A 21,753-nucleotide genomic window follows, 5' to 3' on the forward strand; every position below is an offset into this window, starting at 1 on the left:
CTCTTATCGATGGCGGTTATGATGTTGTTTAGGACCTTGAGCGTGGCTGAGGTGCACCATGATCAGCCCTGAAACCAGATTGCATAGCGGAGAAGGTACGGTGGGATTCGAAATGGTCGGTAATCTGTTTGTTAACTTGGCTTTCGAAGACCTTAGAAAGACAGGGTAGGATAGATATAGGTCTCTAGCAGTTTGGGTCTAGAGTATCACCCCCTTTGAAGAGGGGTTGCAACAATTTTGGCAGATCATTTTAGAAAGAGAGGGTCCAGATTGTCTAGCCCGACTGATTTGTAGGGGTCCAGATTTTGCAGCTCTTTCAGAACATCAGCTATCAGGATTTGGGTGAAATGGTGGGGGATTAGGCGGGTTGCTGTGTAGGGTGCCGGGCAGTTGACCGGGGTAGGGGTAGCCTGGTGGAAAGCATGGCCAGCCGTAGAGAAAAGCTTATTGAAATTCTCAATTATAGTGGATTTATCGGAATTTGCAGGCAGTGTTCATTTCTATTTGTGAACCTCTGAGAACATCTTTCATACCAGCTTAGGCAGCTGTATTGAATGTATTGTATTGCATTGGGTGGCAGTTGTATTGTTACTGTATGGGGTGCACGTATTTAATGTTTGCCACCATTAGATTGACCCTGTGAACGGTATGTATTGTGCATGGTGTTTCTTCTGGTCCTAACTAACCAATCTCTATCATTCTCCTTGCAGACGGAAAAGACGGAACTTCAACAAACAGGCGACAGAGATCCTGAATGAGTACTTCTACTCCCACCTGTCTAACCCCTACCCTAGTGAGGAGGCCAAGGAAGAGCTGGCCAAGAAGTGCTCCATCACAGTTTCACAGGTGCAGTACAGTACAGCACCACCTGTCTGCAGGAACACCACACTACACCTAGAAGAGGACTAGAGATAGTAGTGGGTTATTTATTATTGTTTTATTAATTCAAAGGATACATCGCAGGGACTACATTGATAGTGTAATATGATGATTGATCATATTATTAAGATTGCACTAACAATACCAAGGTAAACAGCAGTAATGTTCTGTGTTTTTCATCCATCATTCGGAAATGGGTAATCTCCTCAAACGGTTTCATTAAGTTTATGCAAAATTATTTTGAGGATGCATCTGGGCATCGTTTGATGAAAACAACGTGCTTCAGGGTCTGAATGATTAGTTGAGCTTTTGTCTATGCCCCAAATTGCACCCTATTCCCTATAATGCACTGCTTTTGACCAGAACCCTTTTTGACCAATGCCCATAGAGAATAGGGGTCCATTTGGGACACAATCTCTGTGTTCCTGGCTCTGTAATAAAATAACCTACCTTCTGTCTGCGTTCGTTTCAAACTTTGCAACAGGATTGATTATTTTTTTCATTTTAATGTTGTTTATCATTAGCGCTAGCTGGCTTATCCCGGTAGCTTCATCGGGGAGTCCATTAGCTGTAATGGGTGTTAGCTAGCGGGTGTTGACTGATTGGTGCTAGCGTGAGCTCTGATTATAGCTGCAGTCATACTGACATAATTAGACTGTTATTGGCAATCATTCCCTTCTGCCACTAATGTGGATTCACAGCACTGGTCTATGTAGCCAGCGGGAGCACTCACTACTACCTCAAAGGCTGTCCCAAATGGCACCCTTTTCCCTTTATACTGCACTACCTTTGACCAGGGCTCATTTGGGATGCAGGAAAAGTCTTGGTTCACTGTCATATATATGATATGCCAGACAGTGGAAGGCCACGCATGCGGAACTCATTCTGATTCTTATTTCACACTCACTATTTGCTCATTAGAAAGAAATGTGGGAAATGATTTGTGTAACACAATAATTTACAATTGCACATTGTTTGTACAGGTTTCCAACTGGTTTGGAAACAAAAGAATCAGATACAAGAAAAACATTGGAAAGTTCCAGGAAGAAGCTAATATGTATGCTGCCAAAACTGCAGTCAACGCGACCAACGTATCCTCACATGGAAGCCAGGCTAATTCGCCCTCCACCCCAAATTCTGCAGGTAAAGAACAATACCAATGTGTTACCCTTTTTACCGATAGGCTACAATATTTGGAAGGCTCTGAATAAACTCTCTATATCAGACAGGGATTAAAAAGGCTTTGTCCAAGAGGAGGATACCTGGGCCCCATATCAATGCTTTCTGCCCCTGTTGTTTTTCTTTTCAATTAACACAACCTTTCTCCTATTTTATCTCAATACTTATTCTTTTACACTGTCAGAACATTACATTTTTGTTGTACCATTTTCATTTACAAATTGAATTAATTAATTATTCTTGTTGACCATGAATAACATTTGTACAGAAACACATAACATATCATGACACTAATAATTTTGACTGTAGAAACATACTACCATTCTACTTTCATATTGACAAATGGGCACAACAACAACAACCGCCCCTGATGTTGGTGCTTGACTCACCTTTGACTCGCCCCTGATGTCGGTGCTTGACTCACCTTTGACTCGCCCCTGATGTCGGTGCTTGACTCACCTTTGACTCGCCCCTGATGTCGGTGCTTGACTCACCTTTGACTCGCCCCTGATGTCGGTGCTTGACTCACCTTTGACTCGCCCCTGATGTCGGTGCTTGACTCACCTTTGACTCGCCCCTGATGTCGGTGCTTGACTCACCTTTGACTCGCCCCTGATGTCGGTGCTTGACTCACCTTTGACTCGCCCCTGATGTCGGTGCTTGACTCACCTTTGACTCGCCCCTGATGTCGGTGCTTGACTCACCTTTGACTCGCCCCTGATGTCGGTGCTTGACTCATCTTTGACTCGCCCCTGATGTCGGTGCTTGACTCACCTTTGACTTGCCCCTGATGTCGGTGCTTGACTCACATTTGACTCACCCCTGATGTCGGTGCTTGACTCACCTTTGACTCGCCCCTGATGTCGGTGCTTGACTCACATTTGACTCACCCCTGATGTCGGTGCTTGACTCACCTTTCCCTCAGCTTTATGCTGCCACTCTCTAATCTGTCTGCTCACTTTGGCCCTAGCCCTAACTCTATATTCTAACTTTAGTTCTATATTCTAACTCTAGCTCTATATTCTAACTCTAGCTCTATATTCTAACACTAGCACTATATTCTAACTTTAGTTCTATATTCTAACTCTAGCTCTATATTCTAACTTTAGCTCTATATTCTAACTTTAGCTCTATATTTTAACTCTAGCTCTATATTCTAACTCTAGCTCTATATTCTAACTTTAGTTCTATATTCTAACTCTAGCTCTATATTCTAACTCTAGCTCTATATTCTAACTCTAGCTCTATATTCTAACTTTAGCTCTATATTTTAACTCTAGCTCTATATTTTAACTCTAGCTCTATATTCTAACTCTAGCTCTATATTCTAACTTTAGCTCTATATTTTAACTCTAGCTCTATATTTTAACTCTAGCTCTATATTCTAACTCCAGCTTTAGCTCTATTAACTCTTTGCATGGTGCTTCTCCGGGTCTAACCCTGGACGGGGCGAAGTGGCTGAATCCTGCTCTGCTTGCTCCTATTTCACTCTGCTCTGTGATTCCAGTGCTCCCTCCCTCTCTCCTCTTCCAGGTTCTGCTGGCTCTTTTAACATGTCAAACTCTGGCGACTTGTTCATGAGCGTGCAGTCTCTCAATGGGGACTCGTACCAAGGTGCTCAGGTTGGAGCCAACGTGCAGTCACAGGTAGGGCCCTATAACTAAGCAGTACAGAAGACACTACTATAGAAACAGACCCAGACCCACTTACCGAAGAACAGGCCTTGTAATCTATCTTAATCGCACCACAGGAATCTCAGTACTGCTCTAGTGTCTGGATCACTTTGGGCTCCTAATACCACCAATACATAGGGTTTTCAAGGTATTGTTATCGACCATTGTTACTAAAACATGCTTACAGTGAGTGTAGTGATGAAAATAATGTAATACTCTCTGCAGCTCTTTTTATATGCCACAAGTTCATCCTTTCTACAGTCTTCTAAATACATAATAACATGTTTGGGTTATCTTGCTTTTTCTTGTCAATGGCTGGATGTAGTTCATGTGCGTTTTGTCTGCCTGGACTGTATTATAATACTACTTTCCTTCTGGTCTTTCTGTTTGTCTTGTCTGCTCTGACCTTGCTTTGTCTGTGTTCCTGTGTTGTGTTTCAGGTGGATACCCTTCGCCATGTTATCAGTCAGACAGGCGGATACAGTGAGGGCCTCACAGCCAGCCAGATGTACAGTCAACAGAGCATCAATGTCAGTAGAAAACAACTCTCTTCCCTACCAATTATTTCAAAGCCATAGGGCTCAGAATGACACTTAGTAGGATTTGTCTCAGCTCCACCACAGTCACCTAGTTGATTGCTTCTGTATCGGTCATGCCACGAGCAACGCGCTGGCCGGCAGAACGGCGTTGGGCTGGCCACACACACACGGCACAACCGCCTGAGCCTGTCACGTTCAATCAGCTCTCTCGCAGCACCTGCAGCCACTCACGGCCATGTAGCCGTGCAGGGACGGCACAAGCAGGTGACACCTCCTGCGACTCGCGGCTCGGGTCGCCCCTCCTCCCCAACGCTCCCTCCGACCACCTGACCCTGGTTATCACTGCAGGTCCAGAGGCCCGGTTAAAATCCTATCAGAACAACCCCAGAGTAGTCACATTAAAAATAAAAATAAACAAACTGCTAACCCCTAGACAAAGCACTGGGGGCGTAACATGGGGGCATATTTCCATCATGTTATATTTCATTTGTATTTTTTAGGAGATTGGGAAGGAGTGTGTGTGTGTGTGTGTGTGTGTGTGTGTGTGTGTGTGTGTGTGTGTGTGTGTTTTGGTTGAGGGTGGGGGAAGAGGAGGGGACGAAGGGGGAGGTTAGCTGGCGGCTGCAAACAGCAGGGAAATTCACAGCGACAAGCCGTGTCGTAAAAGGGGAAATCGATAAGACAGACACAAGAGAGCGGAGTGTGGACTTAGGACAGCAATCCAAACGAATTGCTCAGATCATGCTCCCACCACTCTAATGGCCCTGACAGCAAGCTGCGGCGGCGTGCTGTGGTGAAAGCTACGACGAGGACGAGAGAGGACGGTCACAGTCACACACAGCCGCGCAGCTCGGCTGCTGGCTTCCTCTCCCGTCCCTAAGCCTCACTCGTCGTGCCTCAATGGCCGTATGATAATGAGATGAAATGTCTCCTGTGAAAAAAAAACATGTATGTAGTGTATTCAAATCCCTCCCTGGCTCGCTCTCCGCTCGTCTCCCCCCCACAGAACAGGCTGTGATAACCCTGAGAGAGCAGCACTAAAGTTTTAAAGCGCTGTTCTCAGACAGCACTCTGACCTCATGGATATCGTTATCCTTGAACGCCTGCTTGCTCCACTGTGTCCTAAAATGTTACAATATGTTATTTTCCACACAGGTGCATAGCCTTAAAAGAGCCTCTTACTGCATAACAATAGAATAATATTATCTTATCTGTATGATAAGAGAAGGATATCTATCATCTTATCTGGATGGTAAGAGAAGGATATCATCTTATCTGGATGATAATAAAATAGCACATAAAATTTTTATTTTTAGGATTTTAGTATTCTGGAGTGGGTTTGATTACTATGTAGTTTATTTCCTTTGTCTCTCTGCAGCAATATACTTCAATAGTATTTGTGTTAAAAATGACAGATTTACCTCAGTATCAAACCCATTCACAAAGCAAAGCGCAGGAAAGCTGTCAGCTTAGAAACAGTGAATGACCTTTGTGCTCGTCCAGCTTTACAGACAGAGAAGAGAGAGAGAGAAAGACACGAGAAAGAGAGGTCGGGAATATGTCCTATCTATCTGTTTTACGATGAAAAGCCTCCCCTCTCTGTGTTGATAATGACTGAGCAGATGCATAATGTGATTTGTGGTAGACTAGAGCAGTAATTGCAGTTAGGAAATAGACAGTGTCACCAAAGTCAGACATTTTAAGACTTTTATTTTGCTCCATTTATTATTACAGACTTTCTTCTGCCTGAAATAACGGGCTTTGAAATTAAAGGCTGTCGAGGACCATTTCCATTTTTTCTGATGGCATGAAATTTGCTATTCATATCCCAAATGCTCTTTTGCAGCTCATCTCCAGGACTGGAAATGGCCTACAAGTATTTCATTGTGTTTTCATTAAATCTCCCAATGTCATCATTTTCTACCATTGATTCCTCTTAGGACTGTTTTGTGACTTTTGTTTTAAGGTCCTTTTCAGATGTTGTCACTGTTATTATGTGTCATTAAATGTGGCAGGCGTTTACTAACAATCCCAGTGATACAAGATTGCAATCATAACAAAATGTTTTCATAATAATCATTTTAGCACACTGTATGTGATCTGATAGTGATATTTGTGATTTACAGAATTTTCAGTTGCTTCAAACAAGTACAATTGTTATGACAATTTCGTTCTGAAATATGAGGTCTAGTTTACTGTAATTTGAGTGAATTAGATGTTCATCCAATGCAGATTTGGCTTGAGGCTGTAGGGGATTATAGGTTGAGTAGTTTAGGAGTTGTTCTAGCATTAGGACTAAAGCTCATACCGTAGTTACTACATGTGCCCTCAGGACTTCACAGATACAGCATTCAATGCTGCAGATGAGATGGTATAATACTCTTATTGAACTGCATAATGAATATGTACTCTGATAGAAAAGAGAGAAAAAAAGCATAGAAAACCTTTTTTATATTTTTTATATATTTGAACTTGTCCCATTGCTGAAACTCTGCTACGGACTCGGGAGAGGCAAAGGTCGAGAGCCATGCGTCCTCCGAAACACGATCCTGCCAAGCCGCACTGCTTCTTGACACATTGCTTGCTTAACCCGTAGCCAGAGAAAACCTATGTTATGGGTATATGCCTGTGTCCTTTGCCTGTATTCATCTTTCCTCTCTCCTTCTGTCTCTTTTGTCTCTCTCAGGCAAACGGAGGCTGGCAGGATGCAACCACCCCCTCATCAGTGACATCACCCACAGAAGGACCTGGAAGTGTTCACTCTGACACGTCCAACTGATCCCTCCACCCTCCACCACCATCCAGACACCCCCGACCTCCACCTTCGATCAGCCAGCCCCCAGTCAGCTCCCCTTCAGAACGGGAGGTATCACTAGACTGGTCACAGAGCAAGAGACCTCTCTCTACAGGTGGGGACTACAGGATGAAACGCCATCATCACCACCACAGACAGTTCTTCGTGTCTTATGTCCCGTCTCTACAACCAACTATGACACAGTCAGTCAGTAGCCTGAGTAGGGCTCTGTTCTCCCATTTATCTACGACCTCATTCACTGTCTGTCTGTACAGTTTTCTTCACCAGATATCCATGTTGCCTCTGTGTGATCTGACTCATAACACAGTAGGCAAATACTTACAACACGTATACACAGTATTGCCCGTATCTTGTAGATTGAAATGCTTTTCTCACTACCTCTATTGAAAATAACAACAAAACAACAACTTCTAAAAAAGCATAGTTTTTTTTTCTTTGTAATAACTGACATTGACAGTAGCTCCCAATCTCCCTTGTCCTGTCTCAAGGCTTGTTTTGAGGACAGTTTTGCCTTTGTGACTAGTTTTACCCTATATAATTACTTAATTCCCAACATTTGTTTTGTCCATAGTGCCAAAGTTCAACACAGGAGGGGAATTTTTATAATATGACATTGTGCTTGTGGAAAAATACATATCCATCTGACTATTCACATCACACACCGTAGCTTAATAACATTTCTTGTTAGTAGCTAACAATGGGATGATTTGAAAGGAGAACCTTGAGATTCAAATGCTCCTCCTCGTTTTAGGCATTCTGTTTCAGCTTCTACAATGGTCAATAAAACATGACACATTTTTAGTGCAACAATGGCGTGTGTTCTGTTCATACTGAATGAGTGGTCAACAATGCATAAGCAAAACACAAAAGAGTAACGGTATACTCCAGAATTAATGGAAGGGATGGTTTGGAAGGTTATAAAGAAATGGATCATGGTGATTCTAGCTTCATGGTGATTCTAGCTTCATGGTGATTCCAGCTTCATGGTGATTCCAGCTTCATGGTGATTCCAGATACATTTTTTAAACTGATACTCAGTCCACACTACAGACAGAGCAAGAAGCTTATAGCTTCATGGTGATTCTAGCTTCATGGTGATTCTAACTTCATGGTGATTCTAACTTCATGGTGATTCTATCTACTGGAATTCTAATGCATTTCCTGCACATATTGTTTGTAGTGTGGACTGAGTATCAGTTTAAAAAATGTATCCGGAACACTTAATCAGTGAGTACATTAGCATCAATTAAAATAAGCCAATATAATGTCTTTAAGCACAGTCACTTCCAGTGATTACCCTATGAAGGGTAACATATGTATTTGTCAAAGAGAAGAACACAGTACAGAGAACACACATTCATAATATGCTTGTATCATTTTCATATTTTGAACATACGGTGTGTGTACATACACATACATACATACTTACACACACACACACACACACACACACACACACACACACACACACACACACACACACACACACACACACACACACACACACACACACACACACACACACACACACACACACACATACATACATACATACATACATACATACATACATACATACATACATACATACATACATACACTACCATTATCACTGTACATCAGTGTTGTCAAAATAGCCAAATACTGCTGGTAACCAAAACCACTTGTGTAAGGGCAAAAAAGGCATTTTAATGTAAATGTTCATTCTGATGTTGTGTAACCAGGTGGTAGTCATGGAATACACAACTAAACACAATTCTGAAATCTTTTTCAAAGTTACTCTTTTCCCTCATAATTTCATGTTATTGGTGCTAATTTGTTTCATTTTCCCCCCATTTGTTTTTCAATCGTTTATTTCTGTCCATTAATTATTGTCACTGAGTTTGAACATCCGTCATATCATTCTGTTTTTACATTTTGGTTATCAAGGTTGGTCTCTACTCACTCTTATATTACAGCTTTCTCCTAGCATTTGACTTGAGTCTAAATTACGCAAAAAAATCCAAAATGTGATATTAGATTTATTCATTTTGTTGTAGCTACAGTTTTTGCTTACACACAATTACACATTGCCTTCTTGTGCAATTCAACATATCCACCCTACCATTCCCTTGATACCAAAAAATAACTGCAGCAGCTTCAGCTCTATAGATTGGATTCAGCTTAACCAATTTAGCTTTGTTTGTTTTGTATAATGGTGTATTATCTGAAGTATTCATCTCATAGAAATGTTCAGGTACTCTCTCTGTACTACAAAACCAAAAATACACTAGTGTTTGTTTATAGATATGACATGGAAAAGACTAACCCTGATAGCACACAGACAGATACAGAAGATGTTGGGATATATTTTTATGTCCTCATGTTGTGAATAACTTGCATCATAATTTTTTTCTTTATCGTTTTGCTTTTATTTTGTGTGGTTACAGGATTTACAGTACGTTACATTTTATTTTCTTGCTAGCATAATGTGAATTTGCTAAAGATTGCTCTATAGAGTATAAGTAGATGTGGACAGTATCCATTTTAAAACAAAGCAGCTACAGTAGGCCGTCATTGTAAATAAGAATTTGTTCTTTACTGACTTGCCTAGTTAAATAAAGGTTAAATTAAATGAAAAAGTCATGTTTGACAGACACAGACAGATAGTAGGAAAGAGTTCCTCTCACATTACAGATATAATCCACACACAGTTCATTTTGTACTTTCAATCTAAAGCATTGACAAACAAGCTTGCTTTTAAGATACACACAAGCTTGCTTCTAAAATGTTTACTGTCTGTTAATTAAGGGTGATGTGAAAGGTTAGTGTCCAACCAAATCCGTATACCATGGTAACAGATATACATTATACAATGTAACTACAATACCACACAGCTGAATCCACCATAGTCCTTCTTTCAGAAACAGTACATTTTATATTTGATATCATTTTTGAAGACGTGGATGTGTACTATGAGTGAAGCAGAATATTTTTTCAGTTGACAGACAACATGTGTGCCCTATGAGTGGACTATGTTGGAGTGGTGTTCCCTGGCCTTTCCATCCAGATGTTTGTTTTTAGTTGTTGATCATTTTAGCCATGTGGCCAAGCAGAACAATAGCTTTTGTGATGCAGTGCCCCTAAAAAAAACGTTACTCTACTTTTCACATTGCCTGTCCAATATCACCGTATTATTGAAAGCGTCATGTAATGATGCTTTAAGTTTTTGAATATAAAAGGAAAAAATTACTATAAAAAGAAGTAAGAAACTGTAAAATTTGTCAACATAAAACGTTTTCTTTGTTGCATGTATTTTGTTCTTTAATAAAATACCGTACTGCAGTGTTTTTGAATGTTACTTATTTTTTTATAAAGATTTCAGAGTGAAATCGTGGAGCCTTTTACTTGACAGGTTTGAACTTTTAAGATCTCTACAAATGTAAAGAAGGTATAAAAATGGAAACCGCAAAACTATTGTCTTTTTAATTCCTATTTAAACCCGTTTTTCTGTGGAGAAAAAAATAGCTAACAAGGTGTAGTTTTTATGGTCTCTTTCTTTGTACTAGTAATGCATATTCCAAATAAATTGTTTCTTTTGCTGCATACTTTTGTATTGTCCTCATTGATTTTCCTTGTCACACAGATACTATGAAGATGTCCATACATTAAAGGCACAATCCTTAATTAATTTATCCAGCCCCATCCCTCAGCTTTATAGCAAAACCAAGTAGTGGGGCGGCAGTGGACCGAGAAACAAATCAAGGATTGTTGATTTTAGACATGTAAGACATGCCAAGAAAAAAGTTAACTGTCTTTTTATTATGTTTTTGTGTAGTATCTCCTCCAGACTTCAGTAACAGGGTCAGGGTCATCAGTTACTGTCGGACACAAGTTTACACGTCTCAGACTTGTCAGTCCTTCACCTCTGGATAGCATCGCACATCATACTTAAAAAACATGGTAAAGCATCAGGCATTTTCTCACTATTGATATAGAGTCAGAGCTGGGGTGAGCTAGAGAGCATGCGATGGGGACATTTTCTCACTATTGACATAGAGTCAGAGCTGGGGTGAGCTAGAGAGCATGCGATGGGGACATTTTCTCACTATTGACATAGAGTCAGAGCTGGGGTGAGCTAGAGAGCATGCGATGGGGACATTTTCTCACTATTGACATAGAGTCAGAGCTGGGGTGAGCTAGAGAGCATGCGATGGGGACATTTTCTCAGTTTTCTAAGTGAGTTTTCTTAAAATCGGTGTGCTTACGGCCAGCAGACAGACACTCGCTCCCTTCCCCCGCTCCCTTCTCTCCCCCTCCACACATAGCAGAGGGAGCCTTCAAGGCACGGTTAATGTGCGTTCCCTGAGAGAGGCGGGGTGCTCACTTATCTCTCTCTTCCAGATAAATGAGACAGGATGTCTGATTCTACTCTTCCAATGCATCTGTTTCTTCTTCTACATACTGAAAAAAGGAAAGAGAGAGAAAAGGGGTTGAAATCAACTTTTGGATTAGGAGCTAGGAAGGGTCTCCAAAAGGATCAGAGAGAGCAGCCAAATCGCAGAGCGTGACAGAGACTGTGGGAGTGACATATGCAAACATGATCAAATATAATTACATGTGGATGTCTCCTTGCTTCTATCAAAGGGTTTCTTGTTAGGCTCTGTTAGCAGCATGAAAGAGAGGAACTGTTGGACGTGTACTGTATGCTTTAATATATTCACCATGGCTTTACAAACCTAAAAGGCATTGTGAGTTTAAGTAATTACTGTAGGTTCTCAGCAACCTCTTGAAAAGGCATAAATCCCATACTGAGTAGCAAATCGGTTGCTCTTTCTATTGAATCATGAGCAAATAGCCTGGTTAATGGTTTACACCTGTACTAAGCGATCCATATATGTTTTTACATTTTCCTTTATTTAACTGGGCAAGTCAGTTAAGAACAAATTCTTATTTACAATGACGGCCTAGGAACAGTGGGTTAACTGCCTTGTTCAGGGGCAGAACAACATATTTTTACCTTGTCAGCTCAGGGATTCGATCTAGTAATCTTTCAGTTACTGACCCAACGGTCTAACCACTGGGCTTTTTTATGTTTTATTTCACCTTTATTTAACCAGGTAGGCTAGTTGAGAACAAGTTCTCATTTGCAACTGCGACCTGGCCAAGATAAAGCAAAGCAGTGTGACACAGACAACAACACAGAGTTACACATGGAGTAAACAATAAACGAGCTAATAACACAAACAAGTCAATGACACAGTAGAAAAAAGAAAGTCTATATACAGTGTGTGCAAAAGGCATGAGGAGGTAGGCAATAAATAGGCCATAGGAGCGAATAATTACAATTTAGCAGATTAACACTGGAGTGATAAATGAGCAGATGATGATGTGCAAGTAGAGATACTGGTGTGCAAAAGAGCAGAAAAGTAAATAAAATAAAAACAGTATGGGGATGAGGTAGGTAGATTGAGTGGGCTATTTACAGATGGACTATGTACAGCTGCAGCGATCGGTTAGCTGCTCAGATAGTTGATGTTTAAAGTTGGTGAGGGAAATAAAAGTCTCCGACTTCAGCGATTTTTGCAATTCGTTCCAGTCACTGGCAGCAGAGAACTGGAAGGAAAGGCAGCCAAATGAGGTGTTGGCTTTGGGGATGATCAGTGAGATATACCTGCTGGAACGTGTGCTACAGGTGGGTGTTGTTATCGTGACCAGTGAACTGAGATGAGGTGGAGCTTTACCTGGCATAGACTTATAGACGACCTGGAGCCAGTGGGTCTGGCGATGAATATGTAGCGAGGGCCAGCCGACTAGAGCAGGTCGCAGTGGTGGGTGGTATATGGTGGGTGCCTTTACAATTTCTTATCAATATTCTTTATTCTAGTAAGAGTAACACTTCTTGTAAATATTCAGTAGCGTAATCCCCTTGAAGATCACTTGGTTTTGAGGTGGCAGACGCTTGTTCGGGTATCATGGGCAAACTGAAGGGACATATAGTGTAAAAAGCATGTCATTTCTCTAGTTCTGTCAATACTGTATATACTGCTATTACCAGCTGCACTTCATGAATAAATTCCTTCTCAAACACAAACTGTTTCCGTCATATTGGCTGTTTTTCTGGAAGGTCAGCAGCCAAGGGACTGGTGTCTGGGAAACATATTAAGTTAGGAAGAAGAACAATGCAAATCAAAGGTCTGCTGTTAATTGCTGGCCAATATTTAGAATCCCTCACGGTCCATCCCAGCAATTCAGAGATAACAAAATTAATAATTATGAATTAATAATTTTCCAAAAATGTTTTAAATTAAATATCCTTGGAATGTTCTCCTGACATTCACTAAAATGTTGTGCACAACATTTTTAACAACCACCACAGAACATTCCCCAAAGAATCTCATTAGGTTTACAGGTAATGTAATAACACAATGTGCCAGTAATATTTTCCCAGCAAACCAAAATTGGTTCTGTGAAAGTTCCCAGAACATTCGTTAGGTCGCGGCCAATGTTCTCATAACACAAAAACTTATAGAATGTTTGTATAAAACATTTGATTGTTGTTGCAAGAACATTCCAGCAAGACATTTTGTCTGTTCTTTAAAGGTTCACAGAATGTTTCATTATGTTGTGGGAACAGTCTGGTGAGGAACAGGAAGGCTGTTTAAGCTCCCAATTCACCGCTTTACAGACAACGTTTTGATCCGAATCATCCGTCAGGTCAAACAGACTAAAATCAGGTCAAACAGACTGAAATATACACATTTCACCTCACATGACCATTATGCACATGACCCATGGTGGGTGTGGAAACAATTCAATTCACTTTTGTGAATAGTCAATCATAATTAACCACAGATGTACATATCATCATAAAGGATTATATACATACAAAACTAGGTAACATTAAAAATAATCAAATAAAAAAGATTACCTTGAAAAGTGTTGGAATACCCACCCATTTGACCATTACGTGCAGGATTCACGGTGGCCGTAGACATAATTACAGTGACCTACTTCAAAAACCTCTAATAATTTCATATCAATGAGCAGCTACAGAAAATCTAATACATACGTACAAAATCACCAAGTGGAGACCTGGATGGCAAGGCAAATAAACGTAACATATTCATGTAAGAAATGGTTTGATATCAAACTCTTGATTCAGACCTTTAGGAGACATGGCAGACAAACGGTAATTCCAATGCAATTCTCTTCTCACTAATAGATTATCAGTATTTCCACACCACCTAGGACTCTAAACATGTTCCATACCAACACCAAGAGAGCTGATATTGTGACGAGCCTCAGTCTGGTGATAACATTGTGGTGACATCACAAAAGATGTTCCCAAAACACAAAAACTGTCCAGTTGTGCGAATGATTCCACAATGTTCCTTTTAGAGTGCAAAAAACATTCACCTGATGTTACAGGAATGTTCCCAGAACACTGTTCTTTAAAGGTTTCCAGAATGTTTAATTAGGTTTTGGTAACATTGTGGGGACATGACAATAAATATTTTGGCAAAACACAGAAACTGTCCAGTTGTGCTGACATTCAAATAATGTTTGTATCAGTGTGCACAAAACATTCCTTTTATGTTGCAAGAATGTTTACAGAAGAGCCATTCAAATATATTTAAAGGATACCAGAACATGCTATTAGGTTGTGGGAACAGTGTGGGTACATTAGAAGAGATAGGTTCCCAAAACACAAAATATGCTCAGTTGTGATGGCATTTATGCAATGCTTAAGTTGCACCGAACATTTCTTTAATTTTGTAAGAATGAAATAAGTAAGTTTTTATGATGTTCAATTACGTAGCTTATTTGTTTTAGGTTTAACATAACATTCCATTGATGTTCACGCAGTATACATTTTACCTTGTCTTGGAGGTCTTCAGAACATTTAAAAATATATATATATATTTAAGTTTCACCTAATATCACCATAACATTCTCAGCATAGCAAATTAAAGCAGATTGGAATACATCCCCATTATTTCTCTCCAGATTTAATGGCAATTCTTATTTGAGGACTGCATTGTAGGTGATTTCGAGACACATGCCATTTTACTTTCATTTATAGGACATTTGAACAGCATTTACTCACACAAACACAACCATATACTGTATTTTATGCTTCATATGTTGACAGTCTGCACATGTGGGGTTTATAATTTGCAATGTTTGGGTCCCAAGCCAGGTCTTTTATCCTCTGCGCCACCAGGGAAGCTTTCTTGCATATATTTTTATTTTATATATATGTAGCCATGGCAGTATGGTCAATAAGGAATTCCAGGATTCCTTTTTAGCCTTTAGCCTGGTAACTGGGTTATTCACCATCCTCTTCATATACAGAGTACTTCTGGGACCATATTTACAACGTATCCAAGATTATGAGTGCTGAGCAAGGATAATTTTGGCTTTTCAGATCATGAAAATTAAGCAAGAGAGGACCATATCAAGCGTCTTAAAATAGGAATTGTATCAGGAGCGGTTAAAAAAAAGTTGAACAGTCCATTTTTACACGTTTTATTTTTTACAGTTGGTCGAAATTCTGCATTTGTATTTATACGTCTGGACAAAATAAAGACATCGTATCTTTTAGTAGATTTTTTATTAAAAAAATTCTAACAAAACATGGCACCCACTAAGGTCGATGTCCGCACCCCGTGGAAATTAATTAGCATAACACAAAATCCCCATAAAAATCTGTCAATTTAAACTCGAGATATGTCCACCGCATCCGCCTAAAAATTTCTGCACTTGTAGTGAAAGGTGACAGAGCTAGAGCTCTGTATTGTCAGACCACAAGACATCTCGAAAATCTGTCTTCTCACTAAATCATCTGTAGTGTCCGAAAGGTTTGGACTACAAATTATTATGACCCCTCTCTGGAAAGAGGAGACTCTCATGAACACGATGGTGTCCTCTGAAGTCGATACAACCTCTCTGCCAACTTCTGTCTGTAGCGTCTGAACACTTTGTGATACACACTAATATGACCCCTGTGTGGAAAGGTGAGACTCTCAAGAACACATACATCCTATATACAAAAGTATGTGGACACCCATTCATTTAGTGGATTTGGCTATTTCAGCCACACCCATTGCTGACAAGTGTATAAAATCAAGCATACAGCCATGCAATCTCCATAGACAAACATTGGCAGTAGAATGGCCTTTCTGAAGATCTCAGTGACTTTCAACATGGCACCATCATAGGATGCCACCTTTCCAACAAGTTAGTTCATCAAATTTCTGCCCTGCTAGAGCTGCCCCGGTCAACTGTAAAATTGGCAAAAATGTTTTGCTTTGTCATTATGTGGTATTGTGTGTAGATTGAAGAGGAGAAAAAAACTATTGAATCCATTTCAGAATTATGCTGTAACGTAACAAAATGTGGAAAAGGGGTCTGAATACTTCCAACATAGTATAATGCAAGATGCACACAAATATCCCTTGCCAATGCCCACATTGACTGTCTCAATCGCAAAACAATAAACAATGCACACTCCTCATATCAAGGTTAGTGTTATTCAGAGTGCATATTGTGTTAACAAAACCAATGCCTGCCAGCACAATTGACATACACTGTATGAATACAATACACCGTATGAAGGGCTGCAATGAAAGCCTGAGGGAATGGCTGAGGAAGCAGAGACATGGCAGGCTCTGAGGGGCTGCGGTCTGATTACAGGGACTGTGGTGCTGAAGTGTTGTGGTCCTGGAAGGCAGGAGATAATAGAGCCTCTTCTAGGAGAAGAGATCGGTAAGGGAAGGGCCTCTCTCTGGGTCCTGCTGGGAAGGAGTTGATATGATGATGGGCAGTTGGAGATGGACACATCATGGTGAGGGAGATACTGCAGTGTTGACCAGGGTTGGGGTCAATGCAATTTTAATTCAGTCAATTTAGGAAATAAATAGTTTTTTTATTTTTTATCCTCCTGAATGAGTTGAAGTCAGAAGTTTACATACACCTTAGCCAAATACATTTAAACTCAGTTTTTCACAATTCCTGACATTTAATCCTAGTAAAAATTCCCTGTTTTAGGTCAGTTAGTATCACCACTTTATTTTAAGAATGTGAAATGTCAGAATAATAGTAGAGAGAATGATTTATTTCAGCTTTTATTTCTTTCATCACATTCCCGGTGGGTCAGAAGTTTACATACACTCAATTAGTATTTGGTGGCATTGTCTATAAATTGTTTAACTTGTGTCAAGCGTTTCGGGTAGCCTTCCATAAGCTTCCCACAATAAGTTGGGTGAATTTTGTTCCATTCCTCCTGACAAAGCTGGTGTTACCGAGTCAGGTTTGTAGGCCTCCTTACACGCTTTTTCAGTTCTGCCCACACATTTTCTATAGGATTGCAGTCAGGGCTTTGTGATGGCCACGCCAATACCTTGACTTTGCTGTCCTTAAGCCATTTTGCCAAAACTTTGGAAGTATGCCTGGGGTCATTGTCCATTTGGAAGACCCATTTGCGACCAAGCTTTAACTTCCTGACTAATGTCTTGAGATGTTGCTTCAATATATCCACATGATTTTCCTCCCTCATGATGCCATCTATTTTGTGAAGTGCACTAGTCCCTCCTGCAGCAAAGCACCCACACAACATGATGCTACCACCCCTGTGCTTCACGGTTGGGATCGTGTTCTTCGGCTTGCAAGCCTCCCCCTTTTTCCTCTAAACATTAAGATGGTCATTATGGCAAAACAGTTCTATTTTTGTTTCATCAGACTAGAGGACATTTCTCCAAAAAGTATGATCTTTGTTCCCATGTGCAGTTGCAAACCATAGTCTGGCTTTTTTATGTCAGTTTTGGAGCAGTGGCTTCTTCCTTGCTGAGCGGTCTTTCAGGTTATGTTGATATAGGACTCGTTTTACTGTGGATATATATACTTTTGTATGTGTGTTCACAAGGTCCTTTGCTATTGTTCTGGGATTGATTTGCACTTTTCGCACCAAAGTACATTCATCTCTAGGAGACAGACTGTGTCTCCTTCCTGAGTGGTATGACGGCTGTGTGGTCCCATGGTGTTTATACTTGCATACTATTGTTTGTACAGATGAACGCGGTACCTTCAGGCATTTGGAAATTGCTCCCAAGGATGGACCAGACTTGTGGAGGTCTACAATTGTTTTTCTGAGGTCTTGGCTGATTTCTTTGGATTTTCCCATGATGTCAAGCAAAGAGTTTGAAGGTAGGCCTTGAAATACATCCACTGGTACACCTCCAATTGACTCAAAGTATGTCAACTAGCCTATCAGAAGCTTCTAAAGCCATGACATAATTTTCTGGAATTTTCCAAGCTGTTTAAAGGCACAGTCAATTCAGTGTATTTAAACTTCTGACCTACTGGAATTGTGATACAGAGAAAAAGTGAAATAATCTGTCTTTAAACAATTGTTGGAAAAATTACTTGTGTCAGATGTCCTAACCGACTTGCCAAAACTATAGTTTGTTAACAAGAAATTTGTGGAATGATTGAAAAACAACTTTTGTGACTCCAACCTAAGTGTATGTAAACTTCCAACTCCAACTGGATTGAAATTGATTAAACTCTGGTCTAAGTTTTTGTATATTCAAATTGGTTTAGGTCTACAGTTTTCATTTTTGGAAACTGTTCAGTTTGGCAAAGGCACTAATTGTTGTTCAAAGGAATGCCTGCGTCTTGTCTTTCCTTTCCTTTGCCTCCCACATATCTGTAATAAATTCTTCTGATTCCTCTGGTACTCAAAGTTTCATAAAGGAGACATGTTTGTAAGCGTTTTAATCAGATTTCACAGATCAGTGTGTCATCATGGTCTTTCATGTGACTTAAACCTTATACTTCTGGCCTGTTTTTTGGTGTGGGAGTTTGATGTTGTACTGTAGGCTATAACGTTGCTTTATGATGCTAGCCCAAAGCTTTCTTAATGAGCCAGATATGGACCTTATCCTCTTCTTCAAAGAATGTAGAGTCTATTTCCCTCAAACTGTGCCAAAATCAATTATTACAAAGCCAACATTCAAATCCAACCCATAAGAAAAACCATCAATCTTCTCTGGAACATAAATCCAAACCGAACTGAGAAATGCTAAACATTCTCCTCTCTAGATGATCAAGGACATAGATATACTGGCATTGCAATCACCTCGCAGACAAAGCCAGAACCAAGTGAGCATTGCGAGAATATCTTGCTGGGCTAGCTACATACAAAGGCCATTTTTATGAATGTATCTACAGAGGTGTTTTCAGGGGGAATATGGGATTTTCAGAGAGGATCATGGATATGGAGGAAGCTGTCACGTTAAGTATTCATCCAAAAATCTCAGGGAGAAGAAATGTGTAATTATCATGTAACATATGTAAGTATCATGATAATTGTCAGAGAAAAGGCAAAAAATCTCTAAAATATAACAGTGTATGTTTGGACCATGAACTTGCATCCTAAAGACCGAAGGATTTACTGTAGATTGTGGAATATTGTCACAAAAAAGACTCAGCTGTGAAACACTGCTGACCCCTCATGGTCAGTTCAAAGTTCAACACCATGTCTATGAAGACTAATCCGAAGGAAGATGGCACACCAGCAACGCCACAAACATTTACATATTAGTAATTTAGTAGACGCTCTTATCCAGAGCGTTTTACAGGAGCAATTAGGATGAACTGTCTTGCTCAAGTGCACAACGGACCGGTGATGCTCCAACACTATTAACCGTTATGCTACATGCCACTACCTAGAGATAATGGCTTTATGTTAGGTGACATTCAATGACATCCTGAAGCTCATTGCATCCTAGAAAATATTAAACACTTACTCTTAAATGGAAATTGCAGATTTCACCCTATCATTAAAAGATAAGAATCAATTATTGGAGGAAAATCCGAATCAGATTAAGGATGTGATTGAGGAAACAAGAGCAAATTATGAATCTAAAAAACAATCAATAGGAGAATGACAAGAACAATGCACCCTCTATCTAAATTCACCACGACCATTTCATGGCTAATTTTCCACACGAAGGCACTTCTGGTGCACCACGCAATTAATCTTGTGACAAATGCTCCGTACACATTATTACTGAAATATTTAACAGGAGAATTCATCTTTACACATATTATCCTCCAGTACGTGCTAATTGAATGTGGGTAGAGGTCAGCCCAACCCTCAAACCCACTTCATTATCGCAACGCTTCTCATGCTCTACTGGGACAAACAAAAAATGGGATAGTACAAAATATGTAATTTAACAAGGGACTCACATCTCCGGGAAACATTGATTTTTATTGTATAAAGAGTTGTAGCCCTAAATTTCTTTCACATAGAGGGAGCTGCAGTAGGGTCAAAACAAGGCAGTAACAGCCTGTTCAGGAGTCTCTCTCAGTTAGGCCAAATGGACACAATGTCCATCTGCCTATAGTCCACTGTTTATAAGACATCTATAGAAAGTCTGACCCTGTGCATCTTCTAGCTGTCTCAGCAGACTCTCCTTTCTTACCAGGGCATTGAGGCTGACACAGCGAGACGTCAGGCCGGCAGAGGACATTGTGTATGTAGGTCACCCAGCGACCTGTGTCGTATCGTGTGACAGCCACAGCGGTCATTGTCCCTGTGCTGTAGTGCCGGCCGCCCAGCGGGAGGTGGGATAGGGATTAGAGTGGACAGACCACAGTGGGGCTGAGCACAGAGGCCCCCAACACGTCAGCATGAACTTTCTCATTTCCTCCCTTAACGACTTTGACATCAGGCCAGGCAGTGCAATGTCCAGCCGCATTACTCTCACCGGGCTTACATTATTCAGAATGGCCGGAATGGTGAAGGGATACTGTAAGAGGCAGTGCTAGGGTTCAGATGACTGGAGAGACAACATGGTGAAGGGAAAGGAGGCAGTACTAGGGTTCAGATGACTGGAGAGACAACATGGTGAAGGGATAGGAGGCAGTACTAGGGTTCAGATGACTGGAGAGACAACAGGAGGCAGTACTAAGGTTCAGATGACTGGAGAGACAACATGGTGAAGGGATAGGAGGCAGTACTAGGGTTCAGATGACTGGAGAGACAACATGGTGAAGGGATAGGAGGCAGTACTAGGGTTCAGATGACTAGAGAGACAACAGGAGGCAGTACTAGGGTTCAAATGACTGGAGAGACAACATGGTGAAGGGATAGGAGGCAGTACTAGGGTTCAGATGACTGGAGAGACAACATGGTGAAGGGATAGGAGGCAGTACTAGGGTTCAGATGACTGGAGAGAACATGGTGAAGGGATAGGAGGCAGTACTAGGGTTCAGATGACTGGAGAGACAACATGGTGAAGGGATAGGAGGCAGTACTAGGGTTCAGATGACTGGAGAGACAACATGGTGAAGGGATAGGAGGCAGTACTAGGGTTCAAATGACTGGAGAGACAACATGTTGAAGGGATAGGAGGCAGTACTAGGGTACACAACGGGAGAGACATGGTGAAGGGATACTGTAAGAGGCAGTGCTAGGGTTAAAATGACTGGAGAGACAACATGGTGAAGGGATAGGAGGCAGTACTAGGGTTCAGATGACTGGAGAGACAACATGGTGAAGGGATAGGAGGCAGTACTAGGGTTCAGATGACTGGAGAGACAACATGGTGAAGGGATAGGAGGCAGTACTAGGGTTCAGATGACTGGAGAGACAACATGTTGAAGGGATAGGAGGCAG

At 40.8% G+C, this 21,753-nt stretch overlaps 1 protein-coding gene and 1 long non-coding RNA gene across 5 annotated transcripts in view; both read left to right on the top strand.

Moving 5' to 3' along the window:
• The window catches only part of LOC110524620 (pre-B-cell leukemia transcription factor 1), a 102,069-nt gene extending 91,399 nt beyond the window's left edge, over positions 1 to 10,670 (top strand). For 2 of the 4 annotated variants that reach the window (XM_021604449.2, XM_021604450.2), the window contains 5 exons: positions 711 to 846; positions 1,863 to 2,022; positions 3,592 to 3,704; positions 4,172 to 4,261; positions 6,957 to 10,670. In XM_021604449.2, coding sequence (XP_021460124.2) covers positions 711 to 846; positions 1,863 to 2,022; positions 3,592 to 3,704; positions 4,172 to 4,261; positions 6,957 to 7,049 — 592 coding nt within the window. In that variant the 3' untranslated portion in view covers positions 7,050 to 10,670. The remainder of the gene's footprint in view (positions 1 to 710; positions 847 to 1,862; positions 2,023 to 3,591; positions 3,705 to 4,171; positions 4,262 to 6,956) is intronic. The other 2 variants (XM_021604451.2, XM_021604452.2) reach the window with 1 other exon arrangement.
• A 9,627-nt stretch (positions 10,671 to 20,297) lies between these two features.
• On the top strand, positions 20,298 to 21,398 carry LOC118964649. The gene is made up of 2 exons (XR_005051869.1): positions 20,298 to 21,008; positions 21,048 to 21,398. It is a non-coding gene; the product is annotated as an uncharacterized LOC118964649 (long non-coding RNA).
• The last annotated feature ends 355 nt before the right edge of the window (positions 21,399 to 21,753 follow it).

This window comes from Oncorhynchus mykiss, chromosome 5, assembly GCF_013265735.2.
Source record: "Oncorhynchus mykiss isolate Arlee chromosome 5, USDA_OmykA_1.1, whole genome shotgun sequence".
Lineage (NCBI taxonomy): Eukaryota > Metazoa > Chordata > Actinopteri > Salmoniformes > Salmonidae > Oncorhynchus > Oncorhynchus mykiss.